We start from the raw sequence: 12,416 nt of genomic DNA, 5'->3' as shown, positions 1-12,416 counted from the left end.
GCTGCTGACGAGGCTGTCGAGTTTTTTGTCTATCAGATTTATTTTTCATATTGATATAAATATATATATTTTTTTTTTATCACACTGAATATTTAAATAATTTCCATTTGCTTGTGTTTGAGTCTGTCCCGTTGTTGTGAGACAAGATGCGCACAGATGGGTGATGTGGACTTCTTTGTTTAGTCTCACGTTTCACCACGTGGTGGCAGCGTTACACTGCTGGCTGAGGTTTTCATGCAGATCTTCAAGAACAGTTTAACTTTAGTAGTCCAAGACACATTATGATAATGTCTTTTAATGAAAGAAATGAAGAAACACCAACAAGTCAGAACATTAGGTCCAATACACTATTGTGTTCACTATTAAGGTTGTATTTTGCAGTGGTGTTAAACTGGAATGTATTTCTCATGTTATGGCCCTCTCATGTGTTTAAAAGATAAACCACAATATATATATATACAGTGGGAGGGGGTCCTCTTTCATTCAGGCTGCCATGTTGACACACCATGTTTCTACAGTAGCCCAGAACAGACAAACTAAATACTGACTCTACTCAAGGCCAGACAAGTGTTTTTTCTCCTTTACACTAGGTAGGTGAGGGTGATGCAAGGAGATTGCAATGCATCAATTAATAATCAAAAGCAAAAACTGAATCATATTTGTGTTTTTTTTTAAATTATCTTTAAACCTCTTTTGTAAATGTTTGTCAACCCCTAAATGGAATCAGTGAAGCTCATCTGCGTAAGGCATGTTCTAAATATGATTTATAGAGTAAATGATTGACACACCTGCAGTTTAATGATCTGAGTTTCATTATTTGACTCAACAGTAAGCCTAAAAACTAAAAATAAGAGTGTTTGTAACTGTAATTTGAGTGTTTCAGTTATTTTCATATGTTCATATATATATATATATCTATATATATATATACACACACGTATATATATATATTTACATATATATATATTGCATCACAAACATTTTCTACCCGATTCACACTCTAATCCAAAAGTACACTCTGCAGCATATGTTCTTGTGTAATGTAGAAATGAAGGAGTAGCACAAAATGGAAAATGTGTCAGCAGTAAAAGTGGCAGCAGGTCTAATCTGCGCCTGTATGATAACAGTAAGTAAGAGTCAGTGAGTTAGACTTCTGAAGAATCCATTTTATGTTTACCGCACAAAAACTTTCACCCAAAACTTTTTGCAAACTGATCCAAAACTGGAACTGAAAGAAATAACAGCACATCTGTTTGATTGGACTGGAGGAGTTGGTTCAGAGCGACCAAAATGACCTACATTCAGTTAACCGACACAATGAAACATGTTGGAGGAATGAGGTGTCACATTTTTTTTTAGATAGATGGAAAAGAAAGGTTGTCCATTCAGGAATGTGGCCGCATGTCTGCTATGCCATGTCTGTGTAAACAGTTATGTCTTCTCACGTTATGTATCTTACATTCCAGTTCATTTTGATGACATTTTAAGCTCCTTACGCTTAAAACTTTCTAATTTACTCTGTGACCTGAAAGCCAGAGAGAGACCTCTTCAAACATCTGAAACATAAACATAACATATGGTTTGCAAGGACTTCAGGTTTGTTTGTACAGTTTTCTGTATAGGCAGTGTTTCTCACCCCTTCATATAATTATATAAATACAGTTATTATGGATATTTAGGTTTAATACTCTACACATAAAGACAGACATGTAATTGTCTTCACTGAGTACAAAAAGTATCCTGAGAGTTAAAAGAGTGATAGAGATAGTTTCAAAGCAATTCCATGACTGGGACTGCATACAATATAAAAATATAATAACATAATAGACATTTTAGTCCTTTGTTGTGTTTTCCAGACATTTTTAAATGTCTATGTTTGGTCAAATTATTTCTAGCATGCACAGTAAATGTCTATGCGTGCCATGTTCATGTGTGTGAGAAATTGTGTTTTTTAGAGAGTAAAACAGGAACTCCACAGAGTTCAGTCCTCGGCTCTCCTCTATTTATTTTATACATAAATTATGAGGTGGATGAGTTTCGTGTGTCCAGTATTTCATCAGTTTCTACTCAGCTGTTGCAGCACTTTCAGTCCAACATGATTTAAAAACTGATGCAAAACATTCATCATTACCAACGTTGTGTCAGTTTGTTTGTGCTCAACCTTGGTGAGGTAATAAGTTAAATTTTAAGAGGCAGTGTGTTGAACAGAAGTAAAATATTTTGGGCTTAAAGGGGAACTGGATTTACACATCAAAGTCTGTTTACAGGTCAATGGGGAGAACTACTGCATATGTGGAAAAAAAAGTTGTATAAAGACTTGGAGTAACAACTGAAAAGAAAAGTGAGCTTACCAGACTTCTGTGCTCACTCCTCATTTCTGCTTGAGGTGGATCAAGATTCACCTCAAGCAGGGGTAATGTAGGCACCATGACTGGTAGGTTCAATGCTAAATCAGTGAAATATTCTTTAGATCAGATTTGTATTAAAATGGTGCACAAGGTTGGACTTGGCTTGTGAACCGGAGGGTGGCCGGTTCAAGTCCCACATGGACCAAAAATATGGAAGGTGGACTGGTAGCTGGAGAGGTGCCAGTTCACCTCCTGGGCACTGCCGAGGTGCCCAACTGCTCACTGGGCGCTGGTCTGGCTGGCTGCCCATCACTCCACCATCTCTCTCCACATTTGCATGTCTATGCCGTTGTACTGCATGTGTGTGTGTCCAGGTTAAAATGCATGTAAATAAAAAATAGAGTGAAAAAAGAATTTCTCCATTGAGGGATTAATAAAGTATATCTTCTTCTTCTATTTTATGACCATTTTATGCTGCTTTAATACTTTTATGGCTCATTTCACATTTAAATTGATGCTTTCTTCAAACAGTGGCCACTGAGGCCACAACTAACAATGCAATGGCATAATGGTAAACAATGTTATCGGGCGACATCTACCCACAGTTTGCAAACATAAACTTAACACTAGACATCATCAGCTACTGGTTATATCAGAGCAAGCAGCAGAAACACTACCGAGGGCACTGATTTGAACAACTTTGAACCTATGAATTCAACTTTTAATTTGTAAGAGGAAGAATGTGTTATTCATTGTTATTATAAGTTACATAGTTTTGCTCTAAGTTGTTGTGTAATGATCAGTTTCTACAACAATTAAGCCTCTTGAAGTTTTCTTGCAATTAACACTTTGGATGGGGAGCTGAAAAAATCCGACCTCTTCCCAACTCTTAAGAAACTAAGTATGTGAAGTTTGATCATTTCATTATATCTGATTCATTGGAAACAAATGGTCTCATCCATAAATGCTTAAATAATCAGAGTCCTATGGTTCTTAGTGCTATCTGTCAGGATTTCTCAGTAGCTCGGGGCGAGTATGAGGAGCTGTAAGATGCCCTTTTGTAAATCCTCTTTTGGACAGACATCTTTTTTCCATTGTCAGCATCAATATGAGGCCGGCCTTAAACACAGAACTCAAATAGATTATGAATGGGATCATTATAACTAACAGCTTTTTAAAGAGGGATGCATCATATAATCATGAATGATCCAAAGCTTGTTACTGAGGTCTTTAGTTTCCTGTTAGGTTTTTGTGTATTTACAAAGGCCCCTGGAGTTTTACTGTGCTTTGAGGATGGCTCGGCTGTTAGGTTATAAATACTTTGGTATGTGGTATTGGTCCATGCTTTATACTTGTTCCGATAAAAATAAACATTAGATAAATAAATAAGTATTTTAGGGTCTGCTGTGCTTTAGTGTGTATGGGTGAACAGATGGTTAAAGACAAATATTAGCAATTCAATCGAAGCCAAATTAAGGATAGAAACTAATGCATTTAAGATCAGTTAATGTTCTCCTCCATCTGTGCGGCAGCCATTTGATGATTTTCTCAGTGAAATTCTTCAAATATAAATGTTTTTTTTTTATCTCAGATATTCCAGGAACTCTAAAGTGCAACATGCCAGAAGAATAAAACATCTGGGAAATGATGCCAAGAGAGGCCATGCAAGGGAAGGAGGAATGTGGAGGAGAGGGTGAGCGCTGTGTGTATGTGTGCGTATGCTTGTGTGTGTTCCTGGATGGCTGACGTCAGAGCTGCGTCTGTGCATGCTCTGGAGAGCAGGACATCCTGTGGAATTGTTTTTGGCGCTGCCTGAAGAATGTAAAGCAGCTACATCTCCCCTTCTCGCTTGTCTCAGTGAAGCAATGGGGTGACATGCGGCCATAGAAATGTGAGAATGGGTGAGGGACAGTGGGGGAGGCACAGGAAGGACAAATGTCATTGGGACGTCGAGTTCATTGAGCCACTTAAAAAGAGAAGAGAGGAGATCAGTGTGGGATTTAAATCCCAGTGAAGATTAAGATGACTTTATGGTTATATATTTGATTTACTGTGTGTGACAGTAATCACAAAGATGAGCGCTCACTGTGACGCATGTAAGCACTGAAACAACAGTGCAAACGCAGGAAGAGAAGATGCATAGGTTGCTGTTTTTCTCCCACACTGCACAGGTTGGTTCTTTTCAGACACAATGAGCCCAACATGTCTGCTTTTAGGAGAGTGTGGAGAGGAGTGAGTGTGGGGGTGGGGTGAGGAAGAGAGGCAGGCGATATGGGAGTGCAGTGACGCAGAGTGGATGAAGCGAGGTTGGTGGGGGGTTGGTGGTGTTGTGGGTGTAGCTATTTTTAGCCACCATTAGGAGACACTGCATTTCTCTGCCCTCCCTGGCTTCCTACGTCACTTTACTCCAAGCTGCTCCTCTCTCCACCCTGCACCATGTGACAGGTGCAGCCCCGAGACCCTGCTGTGGACCAGAGGTGGGACCTGAATACCAAACAGTCGAGGATGAAAAGGACTGCAGAAACACAAAGGGAAGTCACTGCCTGCGAACGTCTCCTCCCACTGGCTCAACAGTGGGATTATACAGCATCCACAGATGTGTGAGTGTGATGGAGTGGTCAGGGTGTTTCCCTTTGCTTTCAGCCCAGTGCATGCTGAGAGCTTGAAAATAAAGAAAATAGGAGGAATGACTGAGAATGTAAACCCTCTTTAAATACAATGATATTAGGAACTTAAAACATATTTAATAGTTAAAATTTTGTGATTTTTAAACAGCCATTTTAACATTAAATAGTAGGGTAAACACAAACGATACTAATTAAGGTCCTGTTCCATTCAGGTCACACAGAGTCAGGGTGGTGCATGTTGCCTCACTGGAAAATCTCTGCTGTAATAAACGGAAACTTAATTAGCATCACTGGAAACACCTGTGTTGACCCAGCGACTTCATGTCAAAATGGCTGCTGTGAAAAAGGTCTATTAACCTTCACCACAATATTTCACCTCAGAGAAGTATTTCAAAATAAAATACCTTTTGCATTTGCTTCCTATTCACCCTGCATATCTAAAATGCAGCATTGTGAAAACTATTGTATATTCCACTGAAGTGAATATTGAATATGTGAATATGTAATATGTGAACAGTACTTAGTGTTGTCCTGTCTCTTTCAGTTGATATACTATTTTTATGTACATAGTTTTTATGTAATGTTTAATGTTTATGTTACCTTTCAAACTCCTTGTTTTTGTCCTATGTCTATATCATCTAAACAAATTGTAAACTGGAGTCACACACTTGGCCATTAATTAACTATTAATTAAATCATAGTAGTTTGTAGTTTTATATAGTGTTCTGTAGCTACACAGATATGTCATGGAGTTGACAGGTATGTAACTAAAAGTTGACTATATAGCACAAAATGTGTGACACATCTTTAGACCTAAAAAAGCCAAAATTCTCAGTTTTAAATGATGAAATGGAAAATAAAGTTCTGGTTTCACACTTAGTAGTAGTAGGAGTAGGTGTCACTGTGTTTGTAGGCCACCATAAATATAGACTGATGTAACAATGTAAGTGTGTCATGGGAGAAAACCTCCCCTGTAGTGCTATCAGCTCTGTCATGAGTGGGTCTGTTGTTGTCGCAGACATTATTTATAGTAATATCATAAATCTGTTGGAATAACAGTGTACAGTCTGTCTCGGGACATTTTGACCCGATGTACTAAATGTTGTATGTTGCATCATTTATGAATGGTGAGTGAGGCACACAAATAAGGTGGGGCCATGTATGGAAACGGGCGTTTTGATTGGACGGTACAGACTGTGTAACGTCACCTCTCCCGCTGATTGGCTGTGTGTTTGGTATGGGCGGGGCTTACACCGGCTGGGGTGGTGTGTTTTACGCTCGGTGGAGTAGTGCTGCGTCTGTCACAGCCAGAAAGAGGAACTGTTCCAGCCTGTTGTGGGTAAAGCGCTCTGTAATCTTTCATTTTTAATGTTTAAACATGTTTTGCAGCGTCCACTAAGGAATGTGGAGCAAGACTGAGAAGTTTAATTCAATCTAAAGAGCTGAGTTTGATTTTTAATTTGGATTTTTCACAGTTAATCAGCTGAATGGAGCAGCAGCAGCAGCAGCAGCAGCGGGGCCTCTGTAGCTTTACCCCGGGCCGCTCTGCTTGCTTCGGGACTGGGGTCTCCACCTCCACCGGTCAGCCCACCATGCGTTTATCCATCACCTCAACCACCGGCAGCCCGGTGGAGCTCACCGTCCCCCGAGGAGAGACCGTGGAGGGGCTGAGGACACACATCTCGCAGAAACTCAGACTGCAAACAAACAGAATCGTCCTCTTATACAGAGACAGGTGAGTTGTTTTATTTATTTATATATTTACACTGATGCTCCATGTAGGCCAGACACTTTATTATTTAGTAATTTATGCTGACTATATAATGTGTACGTGGCAGGCAGCTGACTGCAGGAAAGCTGATGGACCTGGGTGTAGCAGATGGCAGCAAACTGACCCTGGTACCTGTCATTGAAGCTGGTTTAGTAGTAAGTAGTAATCCAATGCACATCTTACACTAGAGGAAAAAAAGTATTCAATCACACTTCCTTGAACTGTTTGTCCTTTTTTTTTACTGCCACAGTGCTCGACTGTCAAAGCTGAGAGGAGTATAATAGACGTCTTGGAAAGTTTAACAGAAGTCCAGGTGAGTGATTCTCACTGTGTGCTGTCAACACATACACACACCAGGAAGATATCTCAGTCATTCAAACTATGCACAGGTGTGTGTGTGAGTTTGTGTGTCTGCATATTTTGTGTAATTGTATGTAACACACTGCTGTCCTGTGAAACACATAAACATTTTACCTTTGTGAGAGTTCATCAGGTGCGGGTTTTCAATGATTAATCTTCTCAAAAAGTAGGATAATCTTCTTGAACCCAAATAAAAATAAAGAAATTACCAGTGTTGGAGATATGTGGTGTTTTTTGGACAATGACTCAACTGTTTTAGGAAATTAACCCCCCCCCTCCCACACACAAACACACAAACACACACACACACACACACACACACACATACACACACATACACACACACACACACACACACACACACTTGTTCTGATGAATGCATATGCGAATATTATTGCATCATATACTTAACAAAGGAAATGCTCACTATCTGACAGTCATATAGTCATACATACACTTCTATACAGCTACATGCTTCACTTAAAGATAAAGTTCAAGCAGAGTACAGGGACCTAAAGTTTATTTAAAGTTATAAACCTCAAGATATATATATATGAAGTGAAACCACATTTTTAATACTGCTTTTAGTTGCTACTGACTTCCTGTAGGTGTGAATTGTTTGTTTGTCTCTATGTTCTCTGTGATGAACTGGCAACTTGTCCAGGGTGTACCCCGCCTCTCATCCAAAGTCATCTAGTTTATTTGGCAGATCTATCGGTTGCTCCTCTGTTGTTTGCTAAACAGCACTCTCTGTTACCTTGGTAATGGCAATTAACCATAATTGAAATCTTAAAGATGGTAAATTTTAACTCTGAAGTGTTTTTTTTTCCCGACAGATCAGTGACTTCCTGTCTGGACGCTCACCTCTGACCATTAACCTGGGAATTGGTGCCCATGTGATGTACGTGCAGCTCCAGCTGTCTGCACAGAATGTGGCAGAGCTGCAGCAGCAGCACTGGGGCCTGAGAGCTGAGGGCAGCAGCAGCAGCAGCAGCGAGCGTCAAACAGGACTGCCCACCACAGTCAGGACAAGCCACCCTGACTCTGCCTGGACCAATTCCACGGGATCCACTACCTCACCTGCCTCCCAAACCTCCACTCCAACTCCAGACTCTTCTGACTCCGCGTCCTCGACCCAGTTTAGCGCTCAAAGCCCCAGAACTTCTTCTAACTCAACAGCTCCCATGCCCCACTCCTCCACCACTGCCACTGCTGTGAACTGCCATCATCACTCGTCTCCACATCAGCCCTGTCCTCCCAACTCTACACACACATCTTCTTCTAGTATTTCAACCCCACTTTTTTCATCTGGTTGTCCACATCCCAGCTGTCCACTGCAAGCAGCCACACCGGTCTGTTCATCATCTCCCACTGGCTCCATTCCTGGTCCCCAGAGCCCAGCGCCAGCCTCAACCTTTCAAGAGGTTAGCCTTACATATTCAACTGTCTGTCTATGTATTATTAGCATATATAAGTGTACGTGCATGTATAAGATACACAAAATGGAGATAATCTTTTTCCTTCTTGTTTTACAGAGTGGTGTTCATGCTTCATCCACTGCAGAGCTGTGCAAGCAGCCAGGAGCAGTCATAGAAAGTTTTGTGAGCCACTCTCCAGGCATCTTCTCTGGGACTTTTTCTGGTAAGTGTGTGGGCAGGAGAGACCTGAAGACGTCAGAACAACACAATTAGATTAGTTTCATATAGATAGACAGATACTACTTCTTCTTTTTCGTCCACTACCCTTTCTCATTTCCACCCTGCTCTCTTCTTATCCCATCAGGCACTCTGGGCCCTTGCAGTCAGAGCAGCATCCACCATCCTCGGAGTGGCATCAACATCATTCTCCAGATCCTCAATGACCTCCTCAGAGCAGCCTACCACCATCAGGGGGCTCAACCCGCCCTCCCTCATCTCCACAGTCCTGCGTCAAACTCTTCAGTCAGCTCTGAGCAAAGCAAAGCAAAAAGCAAATCACCGGTGACCCAGAGGGCAGATCAGCTCAGTAAAACTTCAGGTGAGCTTGACCCATTTAATTTTGGATTGAGCAGTTACTGAAGATTGTATTTATACTACAGTCCTTATGCAAATATATAAGGCTTAAAGACTGACTAAACTTATGGTGCTGTGATAAAAGGTTGTATTTACTCAGTCATGAAGTGTTTAGTGTGTGTAGGGGGAGTCCATGACTCGGCCTACAGTCTACATTTCACTTGCTACTCTTTTTTTATTCTTTCCTTCCTTTTATTTCCATTATTTTGACTTCTGGATTGGAGTTTCATCTTTACTTTAACCTTTTAGCCTACATTTGCTATGTGTACTTGCATGACAAAGCAAAGTATGTGCTCTATTACAGTGGTTCTCAACCTTTAAGAGTCATGACCCACTAAAATAATAATAATCTCTTCAGGGATTACTTTAATATAACACATGGAGGCTACCAAACTCACACAGGACGGCCACTGCTTTGCCCACAGACAGAAAAACAATCAATTTCATTTTGATTGAATTAGTGTTTTTAAATATGTTGGTAGAACGGCACCTTTACAAACAACATGTCTACTTTATTTTTATATTAGATAGACATATATTTTCATATTACTGAGGTCACTGGGTTGGTTTAAAAAGTGTATCTCTATAGTGTTCTTGTGTTTTTTCCTTGAATGTCATCAAAGGCTTGACATTCTTGAGCACTGCTTGCCACAATATATTATTTTATTTTATTTTCCACCCATTTTGCAACCCTCAGAAATGATCTTGTGACCCTCTTCAGGGTCCTTATGTGTAGGTCCCTGGTTTATCATGAATTTATAGAACCTTCTTCTCTCCATTATTTCCTATTCCTACCAACAACAAAAAAAGACCAAATGTTGTGAATATATTTCTAATAATAAACTGAATTATTCAAACCAACAAACCGTAACAGTATTTTTAGGTTGCATGTCTAACATGTTGTTATTTCCTCCCTCTCTCATAGGTGAGGAGAGCCACCCCCTCCACTCGTCCACACAGGAGAATCAAGCATTGCAATCTAAGCTCGAGCGCCTGCAGTTTTTGATGCATCAGAGGCGTCTTCGCAGGCGAACTCGCAGGAACTCACACCACTCACAGACATCTTACCCATACCAGCATCGTCACCATCGTCCCTAGTCTCCTAGATGGAAAAGATCTACCTGCTGTGATAGCACTTCTGATACTAGGGCACCTCCCCTAATGAAGAGAGGGAACCATCATGGAAACCAGAACTGAGCTGTAACCTTGTGGAATAGGTGAAAGAGCAGCAGAGTGCATGCTTTGTTGTTATTTTTACACTATGAGCATTTCTAAAGAATGTCAGATCCCAGGAGTCAGATTCTTGTGGGTGTCGCTGTACTGAGCATGTTCCTTCATGCAATACAATGGCTCTCATTGTTATGTAGCACGTGTCACAAAATGTACATTTTCATGTTATACATCTTGGTGTTTTGTACAAAGACCTCTTTCTGTGTGTTTCTTTATGTATTCCAATGCCTTAACTGTCCTGAATGTAAACTGTATGTTTGTTCTGTGCAGGGGATGCTCCTCTAACATGTTTTACTTATGCAATATTAAAATGTAAACAACAAAGAAGGGGAAAAAACATGCAAAAAATAAAGAAAAAAATAGAAAAAACCTGGACGAATGTGTGTCTCAAGCTCTTTTCTGACATGGAATGTTAAGACTATTTTTATCTGTTAAATTCATGTTTATCTGTCATTCATTTATTTTATTTACAACTTCATTCAGGCTCAACATATCTCTATACGTAACAAACCTAATGATTCGGTTTCACACCCTACACTCTACTGCCCTCAGTCTTCATCTCAAATACATTTTGGCTGCTCCCGTTGATACAGAGCAGCCGATCTCCTAAGAACTGTTTGTGTATTTAATCTCTTTGCTTGCTTTGCAAGTCATCGGAGTATGTCCCAGATTTAAAGGCAGCCACACACCTTCACACATGGAGGCTGTCCAGTACAAACAAACTGATCTTCATATAAACAGTAAATGTTGTATGCCTTGCTTAAGGTACTGAATCACAGTTGACATTTGTACATTGAAAGTGCAGACTATAAAACCTTTTAGAATGCTCAGACCACAAGACATTTTTTGGCTTAGACTGTTGTCATGCGAGGATGTACAAACTGATGTAGGATTCTTCCACTTGTAGAAATCAAAGATTGAAGCAAATTGGCAGTGATATTCAACAAAAAAATGCAAAACCAACAACTCTCCAACTTATTTGATCTAATATTTAAATAAAAAAAATAAAATCATTGTTTGTCTACCCAGAGAGCATGTTCTAATAAACAATTTGTTGTGGGAGTATAGTTTGATGTTGATGTTTTTTGATTTAAAAAAATCAACAACTATTCTTGTGGGGAATTCTTGTGCATTTCTGTCTCCTTCATCATAAAACATTTAAACAGTTCTGGACTTCTTCTCAGACAGAAAAACATTTCAAGATGTTAACTTGGCATATGAGAAACTGTGATGTGAATCTTTCTCTGTTTTCTGATGTTTTGTAGACCAAAATACTGAGATTAGCTGAGAAAATAACTGTTAGTTACAACCCTAATTTGACATTATTACCCACCACCAAATAATTGAAAAACCTTAAAGTACTTCAAAGAACCACATAAAGTTTGCAAAGAATCATCTCCTGAATATTGAGGTTGCTTGCAGAAAGGGTCTTATGAAAAAACATGTAAGAATCATAATTTTTCTGAGTTCATGGTAGGTAATCTTTTTAGTTAATTTGTTAGTTAGTTAATTTGTTTGGTATTTTTTGTATTTTATGGTATAGAAAAAGGATCATTGGGAAATTCATGCAATCATTGAAAGGAAAAAAATACAACAATATAAAAGCAATAACAATGACTGCTCCCAGGGTGGAGCTACTTGGCTGCCTATCCTTCCACCATCTCTCCACATTTGCATGTCTATAAACCCTTTGTGTGTATGTGTGGCCTATATGTGTAAAACTTTTCCCCCCCGGGGGATCAATGAATCTGAAAGCCTCCAGCCACAGTGGACATTTAAGTGAGGTGAGAGAAGTAGGCGGTTCTGTGCTGGGGACTGCTATGGAGCCCCTGCATCTGATTGTTGAAAAAAGATTGCAACATTATGAACAATGACTCCCATCCACTTCATGACCTCCTGGTCAGACAACAGAGCGGATTCAGTCGTAGACTCTTGCAGCTCCACTGTAAAAAGAATCGCTACAGGAAATCATTCTTGCCCACTGCCATCACCCTGTAGAGCGACTCCCCTCTGCGCAGGGAGAGGAATT

At 39.9% G+C, this 12,416-nt stretch overlaps 1 protein-coding gene across 2 annotated transcripts; it reads left to right on the top strand.

The window, feature by feature from the left end:
* The first annotated feature begins 6,205 nt into the window (after positions 1-6,205).
* LOC104924845 (midnolin-A) lies at positions 6,206-10,762 on the top strand. Of its 2 annotated transcripts, none has more exons than XM_019262297.2 (8): positions 6,206-6,314; positions 6,451-6,710; positions 6,814-6,901; positions 6,997-7,059; positions 7,943-8,530; positions 8,642-8,747; positions 8,889-9,122; positions 10,083-10,762. In XM_019262297.2, exons 2-8 carry the CDS (start codon positions 6,463-6,465, stop codon positions 10,253-10,255), a joined length of 1,500 nt encoding a protein of 499 aa, XP_019117842.1. In that variant the 5' UTR covers positions 6,206-6,314; positions 6,451-6,462; the 3' UTR covers positions 10,256-10,762. The 2 variants fall into 2 exon arrangements, with proteins under 2 accessions (XP_019117842.1, XP_019117843.1); XM_019262298.2 differs by having other exon boundaries at positions 6,288-6,310.
* The last annotated feature ends 1,654 nt before the right edge of the window (positions 10,763-12,416 follow it).

The sequence above is a fragment of the Larimichthys crocea genome, chromosome XII, assembly GCF_000972845.2.
Source record: "Larimichthys crocea isolate SSNF chromosome XII, L_crocea_2.0, whole genome shotgun sequence".
Lineage (NCBI taxonomy): Eukaryota > Metazoa > Chordata > Actinopteri > Sciaenidae > Larimichthys > Larimichthys crocea.
This window is presented reverse-complemented; position numbering and strand designations above follow the sequence as displayed.

Bases quoted from the DNA above. Each gene is read 5' to 3' on its own strand.
- LOC104924845 (XM_019262297.2), top strand. From the start codon at position 6,463: ATGGAGCAGCAGCAGCAGCAGCAGCAGCGGGGCCTCTGTAGCTTTACC. The intron at 6,902-6,996 runs GTAAGTAGTAAT...TTACTGCCACAG, and splicing joins TCATTGAAGCTGGTTTAGTA to TGCTCGACTGTCAAAGCTGA. The intron at 8,531-8,641 runs GTTAGCCTTACA...CTTGTTTTACAG, and splicing joins CAGCCTCAACCTTTCAAGAG to AGTGGTGTTCATGCTTCATC.